This window comes from Lichenostomus cassidix, chromosome 3 (genome assembly GCF_008360975.1).
Source record: "Lichenostomus cassidix isolate B80296 chromosome 3, HeHo_3.0, whole genome shotgun sequence".
In the NCBI taxonomy this organism is placed as follows: Eukaryota; Metazoa; Chordata; class Aves; order Passeriformes; family Meliphagidae; genus Lichenostomus; species Lichenostomus cassidix.
The window spans coordinates 4,011,539-4,031,055 of NC_139483.1; the positions used below are offsets into that span (position 1 = coordinate 4,011,539).

At 47.5% G+C, this 19,517-nt stretch overlaps 1 protein-coding gene across 4 annotated transcripts in view; it reads right to left on the reverse strand.

Moving 5' to 3' along the window:
* SLC24A3 (solute carrier family 24 member 3) overlaps positions 1-19,517 on the reverse strand; it is a 123,249-nt gene that overhangs the window by 92,464 nt on the left and 11,268 nt on the right. For all 4 annotated transcript variants that reach the window (XM_085054067.1, XM_085054066.1, XM_085054065.1 and 1 more), the window contains exon 2: positions 11,571-11,708. In XM_085054067.1, coding sequence (XP_084910193.1) covers positions 11,571-11,708 — 138 coding nt within the window. The remainder of the gene's footprint in view (positions 1-11,570; positions 11,709-19,517) is intronic.

Below are 19,517 nucleotides of genomic sequence, written 5' to 3' on the forward strand. Positions count from 1 at the left end.
TCCCTTACAATTTAATTGTGCCATTTCTAACCCCAGCTAGAAATCCAGATTCTTCTGGATCTCTGGCTAAGCTATCCATACAGACTTTTCACTGACTCTCACTTATTCTTCCTCTAAATATTCAGGCTGGTAAATAAATGTTTTGCCTTCCCAAGCTAATGCATAATGTATAAATCAGCCCCAAACACAAAGAAACCTAAAAACAGTTCTCATAAAAAAGATTGAGATTTTTTTCCATAAACAGCTGGCAAAGTATCTCACAAAAGGGAAAAAAAAATATATCCCACTTTGCCGACACATTTAGTTGCTTCAGGATTTAATGCTTCTCCAGACTTGTTTGCTGCAGCCAATGTTAGAAGCGAAGTGCTTCCATCCAAAAACTGCAGTGGAGTTATCCCCATCTCCCACTGCAGGACACACTGCCTGAGGAGAGCTGGAACAGCACAGGTTTCTCTTCAGCCATTCCAGCCTTCCTGGAGCTTGCTCCCAGCCTCCTGAGGGGACACTCTGGGCTATGAAGAGGAGGCATTGTGGCACCATCACAGAGACACCTTCACACTGAAACACGAGGATGAAGATGGCAAGTATTTTCACTCAAAAATTAAAAGGCAGGTGAAACTATTCTATTTAAAATTCAAGTGAATTTGATAATAACAGAACAGTATACACAGAAGGGCAACGAAATGTTTTTTAAAAAGCGGAGAATAACAAAGGGCAAGAGGAAAGTATTTATTCTGACTTTCCTGTAACTATTTTCACCCCCACAGAAACAGTGCACAGCCATGCCAGACTGTGTGTTTGCCTGTGTCAGCCCTCTGAGGGCAATCCCACTGTGCCTGCTGTTGAGCACATCAAGAAATGAAGATAGATTTGCCCTGACAGCCACACCTGAGGCCCCGTACAGAACCTCCCACGTAGTTTCTGTTTACCCCAAATCTCAGATGACCTCCTTCTTACAGACCTGAGAGCCCCAGCCCTTGCCACTGTGCCATGCAGCTTGTCAGATGGGCAACACAACCCCAAGCCATGCCTGAGCCTCCCACAGCCCGTCCTGCCCAAGAGGGGAATCTATGCACACTAGAGAACCTCCCTTCTCTGCAATTTCCAGCACCTACAGAGGCATGGACACAGAGCAAAACCCTGGCAAGGCACACAGCCCAACACCTTCCCAGCACCAAGCACAAACCTCCAGTTTGTTTCAGTTTTCCATACACTGATCAGTCACAGCAACATCATTTTAACTGTTCACTTCGTTCCTAGAGTTTTACAAATAAACTACAAAGTATTTGTTTCTTCTACTAGTCCTGTGGGAGTGGAAAAATAAGGCAGTAAATTAAGCCTGGTCTGCTTGCAAACCTCCCTCAGAAATTCGGCAACAGGCTCTGCTTTAACCCCACCAGCCCGCTGCTTGCCCGAGTTCCTTCAGGATTGGCAGCACCTCACTTGTGGGAGCCAGGGGTGGCACCAGCTTTGTCCCCCAGTGACACCCCAGCTTCAACCTGCATGGCTTCCCCAGGAGCAGTGTCACCTGGGGAGACTTTGTGGGACCACCATCAATGGGGCTGGAAAAAAGGAGTGAAAGCAACAGGCCTTTTTCTAGTTCAACTGGCTCCAGGCAAGTCTGCACCTCCCCTGGGAACGTGTCAAGGACCTGCAAAATCAAAATAGGATGGGGAACTGATAGTACACACCCTTAAAAGGCCATCTAATCCTGATTTATAGGCTTGAAGCAGCAGGGAATTTCCTACATGGAAAAATTTGCCAGGGGAACATCAATCTTGTCTTCAGCTCCGCTGTCCCTGGCTGAGCAGGGCAGTTCCATGAGCTCTGTAGAGGAAACAAGACGAAGCTGCTCGCATGTGTGCTCCAAACACAGATGCACACGTGCCTGCACACCAAGGTCTCCTCCAGCAGTCACCAAACACCACCAAAAGCTTCAAGGAAACTTGGCCAAGCAGAGTATGGCTAATGATATATCACATAACTCAGCTGTGGACTGCTGGGTCCATCCTCTCAGCTTCCTGCATGCTCACGTACTTATTAATTCTATACTGGAGGCGGGTTAAATATCCTTGCAAGTCTTTCCCAGGAGACAGCCATTCAATCCAAACCATTAAGCACAGATACAGTGGAGGCAGGGCAGAAGATGTGCTGGCTTTCAACAAAATCTTCACTCGGAATTTATAGTTTTTTTAAAGAAAAAGGGAGCTTGGAAAGACATGTCAAAAGAAGGAACCCAAGTGCAAGCAGAACATAAAATTAATTCAAGCACGGAGGCTGCACGAACAGCTCGATTCCCCCACTGCCAGCTTCCCCCAAGCACACGAGTGGTGGTGGAACTTTCCATCAACCAGTCCAAGTATTTGTCAGCTCCTGCATCCTGATTAAATCTGTAATCCTGGTTACCGGGGATGGGGGAGAGGGCAAGGTTCAGCACTACCCACAGGAGCCTCGCTCCACAGGGATCCAACAATCTCGCTACAAGACATGGCTCAGAGGACAGAATTCATCCCCTGTCCACTGCTCTCTGAGTTGTCCTTGCCCACTCCTCAGCTCTGGGGGGCTGCCAGAGCCTCTGCAGAGTCTGGCATGGCTGGGGCACAGTCTGCAAGACCTGGCTCCAGCTTCTGCCCGCCCTGGGTGTCCAGGGTGGAGGCACAACACGGTGTCCAGAAAGCATCCAGCAGCACAGCTGGGCAGTCTTACCACGCCTGCCCTGCTCACCTGAATGGCTGGGGGTTAGTTCACTGCTTGGCCTTGAAGCTGCACCTCTCTTCTCAGCCTATCAGTCCAGGGATGCCAGCAGGTACCACATCCCCGGCCGTTGCTATGGCTACAGGAAAGCTGCTGCATCCCAGCATGCAGCATCCTGCCTCACCGAGGGTCCTCGCAGCAACCAACTGCCCTGCCAGACATCCTCGAGATCCTGCTTGCTTCAAGAGTGGCTCTGATGTCCCCTCACAGCAAATCCATGCCCCCTCCTTCCCTTTTCCCCAGCACACTGGTGTCCCCTCAAGAGACAGAGCTCAGCAGCTCTTACTGCAAAGCACAAAGGCCTGCACAGGGCACCGGAAACGCTCAAATTCCCAGGGAAAATGAAACACAAGGAGCTATTTCATACAGAGAAACAAGTTACTGACTTGTTAACTGGGAGATGCGAGAGTACACCAGGGAAATGTGTCACTCAGTCCACTGGCCCCAGTCCCAGTGGCAAACACACCTCACACTTTGCTTGCACTTCTCCCACTGAATGTGGCCCTGGATACGGATGGAGCCAGAAGGCAGTGTCAGACACACCTCCAGCCTGAGTAGCTGCCTCTCCCACTGCCAGGGCCCTTCTCCAGGTGTGCTGACCTGGCTGTGGCACACTGATAAGGCCACGTCTGCCACGAGCACAGGCAGGGATCCCATCAGGGACTGGGCTTGGAGCAACAGGTTTAGCTTCTGTGGGCAGCAGCCCCAAGAGACCCCAAAGCAGCCTCCTCCTGGGGGAGCCATCCATGCAGGGTGACAAGGCACAGGTTTCCTGTGCCCCAGCCCACAGGACATGTGAACCCTGACTCTGCCGAGCCATGCTGGAGTTGTGACAATGAATAATTAATTGCTGCTTTGTTTCCAAGTGAAATTCTATAGCGGTAATTATCTCTGTTTTAACACAAAATAATTATCACTCTCTCCTTTCCCTCCTGTTCTCCCACCAATTAAGAGACGGAAAGACAGCACCTCTGGCTCATGATTCTTCAGAGCCCTTGGGGGCTGGAGCTGCTGAGGTGAGGAATCACCAGCATGCTTCCCCAGGCCGTGTTGCTCCAACAGGGCATGGACAGCTTTCCAAGCTGCAGAAGGACAGAGCACTGCAGAAGGACAGACTGAAGAAACTTCAGTCAGTTTCTTCTGAGACTTTTGATGAGTGCTAATAAGAAGTGGCCATTCAGGCCATCAGCACCTGCCCATCCATACCCAGATGCCTGGGCTGACTCTGCTCCTGTGCTCATCAGGCTGCAGCCTCAGGATGTCCTTGGTTACAAACACACTGGTTAGGACGGCTCACTTCCTTTTATCCCACCTCTCTTTTGTCCATGCACATACACATAAAACCAAGAAAAGAGTTTATTCCAAAGTACTTCCCCCTCCAGCAGAGACACACAACTACAACTGCACAAACAGCCTCGAGAGCTCCTGGCACATTCTCATCCAAGGTCGTGCCTACAGATGGGGGACACTGCCAAGATCACCAGTAGGGACAGAAAGCTGTGACACTGCCTGGACACTTCCTCTGACCACTGGCACAGGTACACAGTGAGCTGGGGGGCAGCAGTTGCCCCAAGAGCGAAGCTGCCTGACAGCTCATGAAATAAAACCAAATCTGAACACCTCCTGGTATCTCTGGATGAGCACACATGGAATGCCAAGCAGCTCTCCACAATGGTGACTATAGGGTGTCTGCCTGGTTTGAATGTTCCAAGCAGCTGGCATCCTGTTCCATTACTCCCCATGTTTGCCTGGAGCATGCCCTGCTGTTACAGACAGCTCTGTGTTGTGCTGCTAGCTCAGCACACACCCCAAGGGGCCCAGAGGTTGCCTAGCACACACCGTTCTGGTGTCAAAGCTTTCCCTCTGTCACCTCCCACTTACACCTTGCCCACTCAGGCTGTAGGAGCACATGGAGGGACGATCCCCCTTCCTGTCTGGTTTCATCATACCTAGCACAGAAGGCTTTGATCACAAAGTGAGTGCCCCTGAAGGGCCCAGACTGAACTGGGAGCTCTCCACCTCACTGCCAGCACCAGGCATCTTGGGATCTTTTGGGGGGGAAAAAAAAATTAAAAAAAAAAAATTTAAAAAAAAAATTAAATCACTCAGCTCTCCATTTCCTAACAGGAACAGCAGGGAAATGACAAAGGACTTGCACATATGGGCAACCAATATCCAATCTGGGAATTCTTTTACGCAGTCCATGAAAAAAGGCCATTTTAATTAAATACTTTTATTTTACCCACTGCTGCACACTAAATCAAACTGCTTCGGCATTAATATATAAAACCATTATTCTGTGCATGCATAAGTGAATTTATGCATGTGTCTGTATATAAAAACTATACAATTAAGCACCGCTTAAAATGCAGATGGCCGATCATGAAGACTCCATCCTGACTGTGTTAAATCCTGACTTGGGATGTTGAATTTGATTCTTGGTCGTTTAAACCTAGTGTAAACGCAATGAAGTCAATGAAGCCAGTAATAATTTACACTCGTGGAAAATCTGGACCTTTGATTTTTAACTACTAACTACTGGCAAGAACTGAAAAACAAGCAACAAAAATCCAGTTTGCAACATGGGGCCAGATGTTATTTTTCTTCTTTTGCAGTAATAGCTCAAAAATACCAAATTTAAAACAGAACTCTACGAAGGCTTGTCCTGGATCTTGGAGTTGCATCAGCTTTCAGCCCTGAAACTTAAATTAATGCTCGAGGCCCCTGTTTACACATCCATGTTCAATCTGTGAAATACTAAAGATGCACAAAAATTTAAAGCATGTGCTGATAACCATTTGCTCTAATTTTCTTCATTATCAAGCTTATTCCCTCTACCCTTCTGGCATCACAGGGAGACTTGAAAATAGATTAGGACAGATACTGTTGTTCACGTGATCTGACCAGGAACCTCATACTCTGTCCCAACAAAAACAAGTCACAGATTTTGCATGGCCTGGGGCCAACAGGCACCAAGGCAAGTTACTTCATTCCCAAATTTCTTGGTACTGCAAGTCTAAAATTTTTAGCAACCAAAAATTTACAGCAGCACAGATTTTCCTGGGGAGAATTAGGACATTTTACAAAAATGCAGCAATATATTTTTAAATGCTAAGTGGACAAATTGCATTAACCATGGCAGAGGAATAATTCAGGTGTGCAAAAAAATAAACTACTCTGGTACATGGCCAGTCTAGAACATCTACATCTGGTACACACCTGCAATGTTATTGCAGCTGTGAGCAGCCATCTGCACCTCAGCAATGTCCCGAGGCAGCCAGAGTCACCACACAAGAGGACCACACTGACTCTTCCCAGCTGCCAACCCAAAACCCTACTGTGGTGCTGCTTTCCATGCTCAGCATGTGAAAATCCAAGTGCATTTTCTTCCAAGAGAAAGGAGCAAGTCTGACTTGACAATTTTTTTTTTCTGCTGCCTCCTTTGAAATTCAGGTCACAGGCTTCGTGGAGGACTTCTCAAATAACCAGAGATGCACAGCAGTAGCCTGGCATCCTCAAGTGTCAGAGAAGTAAAACCCAGTTCAGAGAGGTACAATGTGATATTTATTCATGTCTAAAGCCACGCTTTGTTTCTTAACGCCTTTTAAATGCAAAGGTATTTAAAGATTTGGAAGCAAGGGCCCCTTTTCAGTGTTTTCAACCTCTCTGCTGCCTTTTCCACAACACACAATAACCAAAGGAGTAACTCAAGCTTACTAAAAGGTCAAGGAAGCAAGTCTCATTCCTCTAGATACAAAGAACAAACAAAACAAAACAAACAAACAAAACAAAAAAAAGAAAAAAGCCAAAATAAACCCCCAAACCGAGAAAATTTCTGGGCATTTTAAAGTTATTCCAGAGGGGAAAAAAAAAAATCATAGAAAAGGACATAGGGTTCCCCCACTCCACTGCTGGAGTGCTACCATGCAGATGGGGCAGCAATTCTGACAGACTGAAACAAAATCATCCTGTGCCTTTGACAGCAGCAGGTGTACAGGTTCAGATCTGTTCCTGGTTCCCTACAAGGATTATTGCTTTCTTCCTCCCCACTTGCCATCATTGCTCAAGGCTATTAACATGATTCTGGAGTAGCAACAGTCAATTAACCTTTGGTGCTCCTCACCACCAGCAGCTTCATGAGGAGGACACTCTGGAGCTCACCACCTCCCCTCTGCCTGCAAATTGCAGGGACAATGCTGGGTTTGGAATCTAGGGTTTACTTGCTCATCCTTTTGTTTCATCGATGCAATGGAACACACCAAGGATGAACTGGGCAATAACACTGCCACCTCTTGATTTTAATCACACTAGCTTGTGTTATTTTTCTCCGTGAAGCTCTGGCTGTTGGAGTTGCATGCATAATCACACGGGAACACTGGCAAAATTTCAGCAAAAAGAACACCACTGCCTTCCTGTGTGTGCCCAGAGGGCCCTGTTTTACAGAGAACTGCATGGTTTTGGTGATCAGTTCAGGGTTTTTAAGCACCTAGCCAAAAGCAGCTGTTCTGAGCTTCCCCTTTGGCACATTGTCCAGGTACAGCCCTGCTGAAAAACACAGCAGGTCCTGCCTGCTGTGGTGAGCGATGGTGCTCAGGTACCTGCTCACCTGCACGGCAACACCACGCAGCCACACTTGGGCTGTTGCCCCCTTAGATGGCTGAAAAATCCTGAAGAAAATACCTGTGACCACCTCTGATTGCAGAGAGATCCTACAATCCAGCAGTCCCACAAAAAAGCCCAGCCCAGAACATGAACCCCAAGCCCTGAGTGACTCCAGAACGCAGCATGGAAAAGGAAAATATCCACAGTTGTTTCTAACAAAGGAATCCTGCAGGCTCTGCAAGGAAGAGCTCCAAAAGCCACAGCTGTCTTGCATGTTCCCCTCAGCCAAAGGTGCAGCTGTTGGGACACTGGCCCAAGCCCAATCCAGTGTCTGGACACAACTCAGGCACTGGCCCTGGGGCTTGGCCAGCACCCGACTGCCCGAGCCTCAGCTCCTGGAGCCAGGGGTCAGCACCAAACCTCAGCACCTGCTCCCCGCCAGGAGAACATCTCTCCTTCCTGGCTGCAGGAAGAGATAACCCAGCTCCCTGCCAGCACACGAACCCAGAAGAAATTAGCATGTTTTCGTTTTTATTGCTGAGGTTTTAACCCCAACATCCTGGTTTTCTGATGCTTTAGGTCTGAAGGGTACAGACAGAAGCAGAGTGTGGCAGCAGAAGTTGAAGCAAATTTCTGTCAAATCTACCAAACTTATAGCTCAGGGAGAGAAGAACATATTTATTGCTATTCTTCAAGGACATTTTGTTACTGAACTTACAGCAATTTATTTTTCTAGCATTCCCCCAGGTGAAAGCAAGGTTTGGCAACTTGCAAGGCAGAAACAAATTTTTACTTTTCGTTTTGCTAGGATAAAATTAATTTTGCTTGAGAGAAGGCAACTTTGTTTTTAATTGGATTGAGGTTCAAAGAGGAAAAGAATAAAAAAAAGAAGAAAAGGAAAACAAACAAAAAATATCACTCTTCACATAGCAGGCTGTAACTGCTTGGGAGGAAGCAGAAGGACTTCTAAACTCTGCAGTGTGTGTGTTCTCTGGAATTCTGGGCACAAGAACCCAGAACTCAGACCACCTAAAGCCCAGCGTGTGCATAAGCCATGGGCACAGAGGAAAGAGATCAGAAAGCTCAACTTCAGCTTCAGGGGGTTTGGGTTTGTGGTTGAATGCCAAAAGGGCTCCAAAGACACAGCCACAAGCAAGCAGCCTGGAAGGGTTACCTGCTCCACAGCCAAGCACTACAAATTACATTATCATGAGCTATGACTCACTGGAGAAATATTGATAAAAGACAAAGTTGCTTTTGAAATAAGATGAGAAAGGGTAAAAAATAATTGCATATAAACTTCTTTGGCTGTTTAATTTAAACACTTTTATGCCTGAGGGTCTAAATGAATATACGGAGATCTTTTTGTTCCCGCAGCAATCAAGTATTTCCTGCTATTACTGATAATGACTTTAAAACAGCACACTCAAGCAGGGTTGTTACTTTATTTTCAGCCTTTCTAAGGCAGGAGTGGAAGCAGTAACACGGGGGAGGAAGGTGGTGACAGCTCGTCAGAGGAAGCATATGTCAGTCTGCTGAGGAGCTAATGAGGGCTGGCACTGGCTCAGCCACATCACCTCCAACCTGAACTTCCAGACACAAGACATCCCATCCTCACACAGCCCCAGAGCTCACCACCTTCGTGACAGCTAATAAACCCAGCCTGAATGAAGAGCAAGCTTCGGAGTTCCTCCAGTGCAATCTTAGTTCTGAATCTGGTAGCACAGGGACCTGACCCAAAGCTCAACATTAAACCAGCTGAATCCTTTTTCTTGGCTTCCAGTGGGAGAATCACATTTCTGAACAGGACTAGGTGGGTAAATGATACTTTGCCTGAGTTGACACAAGTAATCCTCACTCCTTCCTCCTCACCTCTTGCATGAGCTAAAACTGTCAAACATAGCCCAGAATCACAAGTGTTTCATTTAAACAATATCACTACTACGGTGAATAAACTCTGTCCAATTCTTTTGTCCCTCTCTAGTCCCACACACCTTCATGTGGGTGCCACAAGCACAAGGGGATGGCAGGAGAGGCCAGAAGAGCATCTGCTATGTGACAGCAGACACTGCCATGAGAAGCCACCAGAATCCAAGAGGGAGGGGATGCACAGGTATGACTGCACTGCTGCACACTCAAGGGACAGACAACAAGAGGCTCCTTAGAAAAGAAAGCAGACTGCTCTGTGGTTCTGCTTCCACAGGCACTCAGCACAACCAAAACCAGCCACAGGACCAGGCCAGAGCCCACAATGAGTATTTCTAAGCAAAAGGAACAAAAATCAAAACAAAGCAAAAAAATCCTAAAATGGTCTTTAGGCTGGATTCAGTCCATTTCACCCCTTTAATATTTCTACAGTTTTTGTTGGAAAGGAAAAGTGAGCAAAACCCACATTATCTGGAGCACTTCTGATGATGAAATGATACTATATAGGCCACTGGATAAACCATTAGGAAATGAAAGTAGCAGTTAGCAAATGTCATGCCAGGCATTCAAACGAGCCTGCAATCACCCGTGCAGTTAAAGAGCAGAGATCTTCCCTTCAGCATGGAAAGGTGTGTTTATTGCCAACACAGCACAGAAGCCAAGCATTGCAAAAAAACCACAACACATTTCAACAGGAGGCATTCTGTTCCTTCCCCCAACAAACGAGGTAAAACCGCTTTCTTAAACACCCCACTCTCGCCTAGCTGCAAGGTGTTTATACAGGTTCATTTGGGAAGCGAGCAGGAAAAAAACCCAAGTCACTTCAGGCAGCATTTCCTTCCTGACACCTGCCCAAGGGAAGGAGGAGCACCTGAAGGGCAATGCACGTGGTCCCGTGGAGATGCTGGGCAGGTTTGAGCTCTGCTGATTCCCAGGTCACAACAGACCCCAAGGGTCTGGTTATGCACAGCTCGTGCATTATGCTCAGCAGCATCACAATTTGCCCCAGTTTCCTTGAGCAGCCCTCAGAGAAGGCAAAGGCAGGCATGCTTGGTGAAATCCTGTACTTCCCAACTGCTGTGACACCATTTGGGGCCTGATGCAGCACCAGCACAGCCAGAGCAAGGACTGTGCTGCCCTGGGATCAAGCCTTCCATCAGCCTTGCCTGACACCACCAGTTACTGCTGTCAGGGCTGTACAAGGATTCCAACCACCCTGCTCCTAGCCACACTTTTGAACACGAAAACACAGCTAACACCACTTTGCTCTCTCGTGTTGTGTGATCCCAGACAGCACCAACATCATTCAGAACAAGCTGATGTACCCATGCCCTTCTGCCTTGTTTGCTGAGCAGCAGAACTGATGTGTTCTGTGGGTGACCTACAGCCTGCTGAGCTCAACAGGTAACTTTCACAGGTGCTGCAATAGTGTCCCACCCTCCAAAGCTTCTGACTGCCACCCAGCCTAATACCAACATGCTTAACACCACTTAAAATTATTTACATCTACACTATGATCAATCCAACCAAAATCGACAAAATGACACACAGGATCTAAACTGTGCTACTTTCACTTCCTTTCTAAAGTACTTTGAATCAGTTTCTAGTACAGAATGTCACATAATGACAATTTTAAGAAGAAACAGTAATTTCAGGTATCTAGGTGTTTCTGCTTTCTCTCTCCTCAGAAAATGCAATGTATTCAGGAATTATTGTTTTACTTCCTGAAAAAGGAGGAGAAAAAAGCCACACACCCTACAAATAAAATCCCCCATGCTTCCTACAGACTACTGTTTGGTGAGAGCAGAGGAACAGCTGCAGATGGTGAGATGGCAGGTGCTGAGGTACTGAGCACAGTGGGGGAAAATATCACTGCTAGTGCTGATGTGAGGCTGCAGGACTGGATCTGCGCTGTGCCAGAGTTATGCAAACAAGCAAAAATTGAGTAAGAAGAATTTTTGTACCAGTTTTTGCTGTCTAAAAAAGACTACAATCATCCATCTGTCCAGAAATGTTATTAAGGATTACAGCAGAGGAAAAATTATAGGCAGAGAAGTGCAGCAAGAACTGTATTTGTTAGAATTTCTCCTGGGGCACGTAACCTACATTAGTCCTGAAGAACAGAGAAAAACTCTTCCCCTCCTCTCCCCAAAAACTTGAGGAAATGATTTCCAAGCTCTGCTGTGAAAAGCAGTGTTTAGGGACTTAGAAATAAGTAAGTCTTGGCAGTATGGATGTGAGGAAGCCAAATGCAGGACCGAGGAGCTGGAGGCAACTTTAATTCCTACCTGGTTCAGTGCAGTTTCTGACATAGAGCTGCCCCCCATCCTCTGGGATGTTGGTCACATTCTCCTCACGTGCTTGCAGTAGTTGTCTCCCACTCCACTTGTCGCTATTTTCCACAGAATAGCTCAGGGCATCATAACCTGAAGGAAAAAAGAAGTAGAAACGTGAGGATAGGCAACTCCTGATTCTGTTCCTGAACACCTGAAGCAGCCAAAACACTTGCATTTCAAAAACACCATGGTCCCTTGGCTTTGACCATGGACCCTTGGGTTTCCTAACCCCACTGGGAGAGGACACTGCCAGCAGCTCCCCATCCCACAGGAGTCAGGTGCATTCCTCCACAGCTTCCAGAGTTCATCCCAAAACAGCATCTCTGTTTTCCCACCCAGCACCATCTCACTGAAGCCAGAGCATGCCTCTGCCTCATTTCCACACCTTCAGGTTTCCAGTAACAAGAAATATCCACAAACACAAGGGGCATTACTTTATCTCACTACTTCTGACTCAGCCCTTGCTCTGCTCTCCCCCTCAGCTTTGCCTTGGTGCTGCTGAGTGAAGCTGTATTTTAGCAATGTCAACAAAGACAGCTGGCTGATTTCCATGATATTCCTGGCACAAGGCTGGTCAGCCCTGGACATGCCATGTCTGCCTAATCAGCTGGACACAAATGCTCATGTGTCACTTCCATGCCTCCTATGCTGGTTCAGATTCAAGGGAGGAAGAAAAAGCTTTTTTTTTTTTTAAGCCAGTAGGCATCCACACACCAAATCAGCTCTGTCGCAATGGAGACCTTGTGGCTTTCCAATAACAGCATTTGAAAGGGATTTCCTCCCACCCATCCATCTCCTTCCCACCAAGCATAACATGCACTCTCTCACAAGGACTTCTGAATTATTCCCAGTTTTGTTCACTACTTCGGAAACAGATCACAAGCAAAAAAGCAGCGAGACAGAGATTCAAATCTTGGGGCAATGTCTCATAGGGTGATTAAGCACAAAGAAAAGGTTCTCTGCAGGTCCCAACCCTTTTGTTAGGTTTCCTGGCACATCCAGTTGACAGAGTGCCTGAGACTTGTCTGCCTTGCCCAGATCATGCTCTGCTCAGGCTACCAGCAAGAAGGCAATGTTTGCAGAAAGGCTGCCTGGGAATCTGCATCCCAGGCCACCAGCAGTAACTGGGACCAATGCTCCCAGGATACACAGGAGTCATCTGGGTGCATATTTGGGGGAAGAACTGCAGCTGCACGGGCAGTCTGAAGCATCCCCATTTTCTAAGCAAAAGTAAACCCCACAAAACATTTACATTGGTAAACTAAATGCCATCATTTGAAGCTTCAAGCACTTTGTCCTTTCTGTGCTTTACACAAATGTTAGAGAATGGAATTCGCTGTCAGTTTAGTCTGTGAGCACGAGTAAGATTAAGCTGAGGGAAGCAGACTGCATTTCCAAGAAGGAGCACAAGCCATAATGCAGCATCAGCCATCTCCCATAACAACAAACACTCTGGGAGCCTGAGCAAAGCAGTTTCAGTTCCACATACAAGCTGCTTTCATAGCAGAGGAACTCTTCTCCAAGCAGGCAAGGCTTCTCTGTGTCACTGCATGGAACAATGGCATGAGGGGACTGCCACAGCCCCACAGCTCCAGCAGAACCTCTCCTGCTCCCTCTGCTCTGTCTCTCTTGGATGGCAAACTCTTCCAAGCGAGGAGTAAAGAAGAAGAAAGTCATCTAAGGTGACTTTGGAAGGGGAAAAGCTTAATTTGGCAGTAGAAGTGTTTATAAAGGCTACATCCAGCATTGACAAAAATCAGCGTAAATAGCAGTGGACCTGGTCCATGGCCGAGCTCGATGGGACAGCTGTGACTGACACCAGGAAAAGCTCTCCACTGGTACCTCCAGATCTGAGAAGGGCCAGCTGTCCCACAGCAGAACTTGCAGCCCACTGCCCCCAAATCCTGCCTACAGCATCTCCGTTCTAAAACACGCTTTGCTCAACAGACCAATAGAAAACAGAAGTTAGAGATAAACCTTCCTCCTAGCTTTGGCCTTCCAAGGATTTCCCTGTGAAAACAGTGCCATGTTGAGATTATAATCTTGCTAACAAGGACATCTGGTGACACATATCAGGGTCCCTGCGGTTTCCCCGTGTGCTGTCACCAGTCTCCTTGCAGTGTGCTGTGCTGCAGGCTGTTCAAGGCCTGGCCTGATTTAGGTGCTGGCATGAGGCACAAGCACCAGGGACAATCACCTCGGCCACAGCATGCCACAACAGGGCTGCCAGGCCACTACCATCGTGGCCACACTCTTCTTCCCAAGGAAATGCAGGAAAACTCAAAAAAGAAAGCTAACAGCTTTCTTTGTCAAATGTGGTTATTTGGGATTGGATGGTTTTTAATGGGAAACACAACAAAGAGGTTTTTTTCATTTTCTCAGCGGAGGTAAAGACTGCTAAACATCCCGCCTTAGCTACAATGCCATTTTGGGCAAGCCAGATTGAACATTAATATGCAAAGTGTTCTAGCTGCTGGCTTTACACTAAAATAATACTGTGACATCCTCTAAAGCTTTGGTACAATGAAGAATTTTCCCAAAGTTCTGTACCATAGCGTATTTCAAAGTGAGCGCGTTACTTTTTTAAACATCGAATGTCGCCACAAGGTATTTTCCACAATTCCAATTACCCAGCACCAGTTTTACGTTACACACTCGGAACCCAGGTTCTGGAGAGCTTTACTGGCGCTTCCTCCCAGAGATATTCCCATGGACAATAAGCACATGAGTCATTTTTCCCTGTCTTTGTGCCTGCTCTGCATTTCATAACAGAACTAAGACAATGGAGACGGTGCATTTCCAGTGGCCGTGTCTCTTTACATAAGACAGGGAGTACACGAGCATGTGCTTGCTGGGAGCTCCTGCCCCTGCCAAGTTGGGGTGGCAGCCTGGTGAGAACAACCTCTCCAGCAACATTGCTGATCTGTTCCACTTATGATCATGAAAATGAAGCAGAGTGGAAAGAACTGATCGGACTGCTCAGAACTCCTGAAAAGGCTCTGTGTGTGACCCAGATCTCCACGTGGGAACTCAGGAGCTCCTTACGCTATTCCAGATGGCTCTGGCTGGAGTTTACAACTTTCAGCGCTGCAGAAACACAGCCAAACACATCCTGGCTGCACTTCCCAGCACGAAGAACACTACTTTGCAATGCTGAACAACATCCCCACGTTCCCCAGTTGCACTCTGATCTCACAAGTGCATTTCTTTTCAGCATCGAGGCACAGGAACCCCAAGACAGAACAGCAGCAAGACCTCAGAGCAGACACCCAGCTCCCTCTGGGGACAAAGCAGGCTGCTGTGGAGATGGGAATCCCACAGGACAGGGAGGCCTTTGCACAGCCATGTGAGAGAAGAACATCCAAAGCACTGGAAGAGAAGAAACTCTTTTTACACCTAAGAGATTTATACCTAAGGGAAGAAACTGCAGTGGAGAGCTCATCCCAACAATGCTGAGGTGAAGAAAGTCAAAGAAGATGGAAGGTGCTCATGAACAGCCAGCTGGAGTAGGGAAGAGTTGATGGGCAAGGGGCTGGAGCAGGGAATAGCTGACAGGCTGGGGGCTGGCCCAGCCGAAGGGACAGCTCTGTCACCACTGCCTTTCCCTGGCAGGCACAAAGCACTGCTGTGCAGGCAGGGCTCAGAGAGCTGGCAGGTATCCGCAGCTCTCACTGACAATAAACTACTTTCTATGCAAACTACTGGCTGGAGCCAAAAACAGCACAGCTTTTCCGAAATATGCTTGCCCTTCCTCCTCTCTCGTCTGTCCCTTTTATCTATTGTTTTCACGGTGGTAGCTTTGGGTTTTGGAGGGCTGGTTTCACAACCAGCTGAATTATCTTCATCTCCCTGAAACCTTCCTCCAGTTAAAACAACAGGGAAATATTTCAGAGGAAGAAAAAAGCTGGAACAAGCAGGCATGAGCTTCCACACAAGCCAGCGCAGAGGTGGAGAGCAGTGGTGTGGTGACCTCAAGACAGACCAGGTGAATCCTGGTGGAAGAGCAATACTCAGCTAAATGGACTGCAGCATTGCTCCACAGCTGCCCTCCCATGGCTGTGTCCCTGTGGCTGCCAGCCCCAGACCTGCAGGGATATGTCCAGCCAGCCTCCTACCACCATCAGACCTGCTGCAGACAGCCACCACATAATCTGAGCTCGAGATTGCATAAGCATATCATAAATGGATTATCTCTCTTCCTAGGCTGATTTGGGAGATGCTTTTCTTCCCAGAATCATCAGCAGCAAAGACCACAAATAAAGTACCCTCAGGGAAGAAAAAAACCAAAACCCAACAACAAAACAACAACAACAAAAACCAACAAGAAATCCCACACCTGGCTTTGACAAGCAGCCTGCTCCTTACACCTGATTTCAAAGCTATATATCCATGCATCCTGACCTGCATGAAAAGGTGTAGAGGGGCAGGGGAAGCACACTGCTGATAATACCTGTATCACATGAGTGAGGCACGGAGGCCAGAGCCAAGCTGCAGGCAGTGACCAAGCAGGGCAGGGTCCCTGCACCAACAGCCCTGCACCACACAACCTCCCACATACTTTCTATGTGACCACCAGCAGAAAAAATGCCACAGCCTCCACAAAACCTCAGGCACAATTATACCCCAAATGCTTCTTGCTGTGTCACAGAAGTAACTGCAGACTCAGTTAAAGATCCAACCTGATCCTAGAGGAGGCTCACAGACCTGGAGAAGTGAATGACAAATCCTCCTGGTCCCCCAGCAGCAGTGACCACACAGTCAGTCTCCGCCCAAACAGACCCTCCTCTCTGCCAGCTTGAAGACTCTTCAGAGGCATCAGAAGGGATCACTGCCTGAGGCCAGAACCCTCAAACACACCACTCTAATCAGAAATGCTCTCTCTGTAGGCCTCACCCCTCACAAGCAGCCTCAGAGGAGCGAGGAAGAAACCAGGTACCCATCAGAGCACAACACAGGCTCTGTACTCTGGACACCTACCGCCTCAGCTGCCAGTCCTCCCATGGCTTCCACACCCCTCCAGACAGGCTCCCCAGCTCCCTCCTAAAGAGCACACAGCCCACTGAGGGCCCCACGAAGCTTCTGCCCCTCCCAGCCCAACAAGCACCAGCTGAGCACTGCTCTCAGCAAAGCTCAGCTGGAGCCAGGAGGGCAGAGCATGCTCCAAAGCTCCAACAACAGCTCTCACAGCAACAGCAAAATGTGACTTTTGGTTTATTTTAACTCTGAAAAGCTGCCCACCCTCTGAAAGTGAAATTTTCACATGCATTCTGCTGGGGTCTGCCTCTGCTCCCACCCTGAGAGCAAAGAAAATGTCAAGGTCAGGCAGCACTCGGTAGAAATGCACTCATGGCTCATCGAGCTCCAGGTGAAGTCCCTGCACCACTTCACACAGCAAAGCCCAGGGCATGGAAAAGCATCTCTGCAAGAGATGAAAAGACTCCCCAAGAACTCCTGGGTTTCTTCATCCCAAAGAGGGTTAAGCTTAGTTAAGTGAAGATAAAATTGTGTCTTGTGTTCACTGTGTTGTGCCAAAAACTGTTACTGGATATGTGATTACTCCAAGCTTCCGTGATTGTTCATCACCAGTTTGTGCAGAAACATGTTTTCTTTAGTATTTATAACAGCTGGGCCATTAAATTGACCATTCCCTTCTTCTTGATTTATACCTAAGTACAAAAGGAACAGTTCTGCACCTGGCAAAAAATACCACTTTTTACTTCTCCCTATCACAGACTCAGCTCCTCTCTAAACTAAACAGGGTTTTTCTTCTCCTGATAATCTTTTCATGCCTCTATAAAATTCCCTAGTTTTACCACGGACATACCTCTGTGACCCTGCCCAAAATGCAAGTAATTCTCAAGGCAGCAGCTGAGAACACTGCTCTGTGCAACAGACTCGGTACTTTCAGCCCGATTCCCTGCTCTGGTTTCTCAGGGATATCTCACTCCTTGCTGGCACTCTCATCTCATTAACATTTCACCTGGCACAAGTGGGGAGTCTGGACACTGTTGACATGATCTCTGTGCTTGGCAGCCGTGGAGTGATTTCCACAGCTCCCTGGCACAGCACATCTCCCCTGACAGAGCTGCTGCTCGTTCTGTCTGCCCTCTGCCCCAAGCATGGGACAATCTCCTAATGCTAGCCAGCAAGTTCTGCTTTTGCATCCTCCTGCTCCTGGGGCTGTCACAGAGAAAAATTTCAGCAGGTAAAGCAGCATCCTTCATATTACCCTGCTGCAGATGCCAGCACCTTTCCCCCCACCCCAAATAAAGAGAAAGGAAATTTTCAGAGGCAGAAAAGGAAGATGGAGAGCAAATTCCCCTCCCCAACACTCCCCTGGGGCAGCTCCTCTCCCTGACCAAGCTCCTTCCCACCCATCTCCCCCTCATCCCTGCTCCCAGTGAGAGATGCCAGGGAATTCTAAAGCACATCCAGACCCCCTGCTCTTTTCCCTTCCTGCATTTCACCAAAACTCCCCTGCTCACAGATGGCAGAAAACACAGCAAGTAAGAACGTGCTACAGGTGGTTGCACATTCAGGTCATCCCTACCAAAACCATACATCATGTTTTTCCTTCTTCATGGTAGACAGCAAAGAAAAAAAATAGCAGCAATGAATTAATCTAAAACCAACTTTCCATCAGTAACAGTGCTACTTTTTGTACAGTTCCAGGATCCTGTGGCTGCTTGAACCTGGAAATCATGACCTTACAAGGCTGGAAAAGCAGTACTTGAGAGCCTCACTCTTGCCAGCCAGACCCTTGTTTCTCGGAAGGATTGGGTGACGTGTTACAGAAAGAGCTAATCCTCTGGAGAAGGCATTTATCTTTTGAAAAGCAGTGAAAAAACAGGCTGTATTTCAAAGCCCTGTGACAGGGGTGAATACCTGGGGTTTGATTGGGAGTTTTGTGCTCAGGAGCTGAAGAGCCCCTGCTCCTTCCTCTACATTTATGTATTTCTCTCCTAATTTTGAGCTGACACAGTGGGAGGAGAGACGGTTTTGGGTCAGCTGAAGTGTTTTAGTGGAATAAAATATTTCATTTTGGTTTGTTCTCTTTTACACTTCTAGCTAAATACAATTTCGCAGAATTAAATTTAGTCTGAAACTACCATAGAGATGTGCTGGGAAAAGAAACAGCCCTTCCACCCCAAAAAAAAAAAACCAAACCAAAAGGGAAGGGAAACCATGACTTTATCCCAGTTAAATTCTTAAAATATATGAAAAATGACACCCTTGCAGCTTTGCCTGAAACATTTCTGTCAGTGTCCAAGGCCAGGCTGGATGGGGCTTGGAGCAACATGGTCTAGTGGAATGTGTTGGAACAGGATGAGCTTCAAGGTCCCTTCCCACACAAACCATTCTAGGACTCTGTAATTCTGTGAAATCCACCCATGGCACAGCAAGGTGAATTCCTCAGATGAGAAGAGGCAGAATGGGCTCCTCCATCCCCCTCCCTCACTGTGCTGTCAGGTGCCACCAGAGGTCCTTGTCCTGTGCCCAGTGGGCTCTGTGTCCCTCCTCCAGCCCTGCTCCACAGCAGCCAGGCTGCAGGAGAAGCACACAGCAATCACACAGCTCCCAGGAACAGCAGCTGGGACAGGCCTGCTGGGTCCTGTGAGCACTAAAAATAAGCCACTCCTCCCAGGAAAGAATGGAAGGAAAGGAAAAAAAGACAGTCCTAAGCCCTGGCACCCAGTCTGGTATCTCTGATGATAGGGGAAACATTACAAAATAGAGATTTTTTCATGCTTTTCTCCACAAAAGTTAAAGAAAAAAATGGATCTTGCAAAAAAATAAACAAGCATGAGGAAAAAGAGAGCTTTTGTGTCCAATTTCAACACAAACATGTTTTTCAAGTGAAAAAGACTATTTCTCCTGTCCTTTTACAACTCTTTTCCC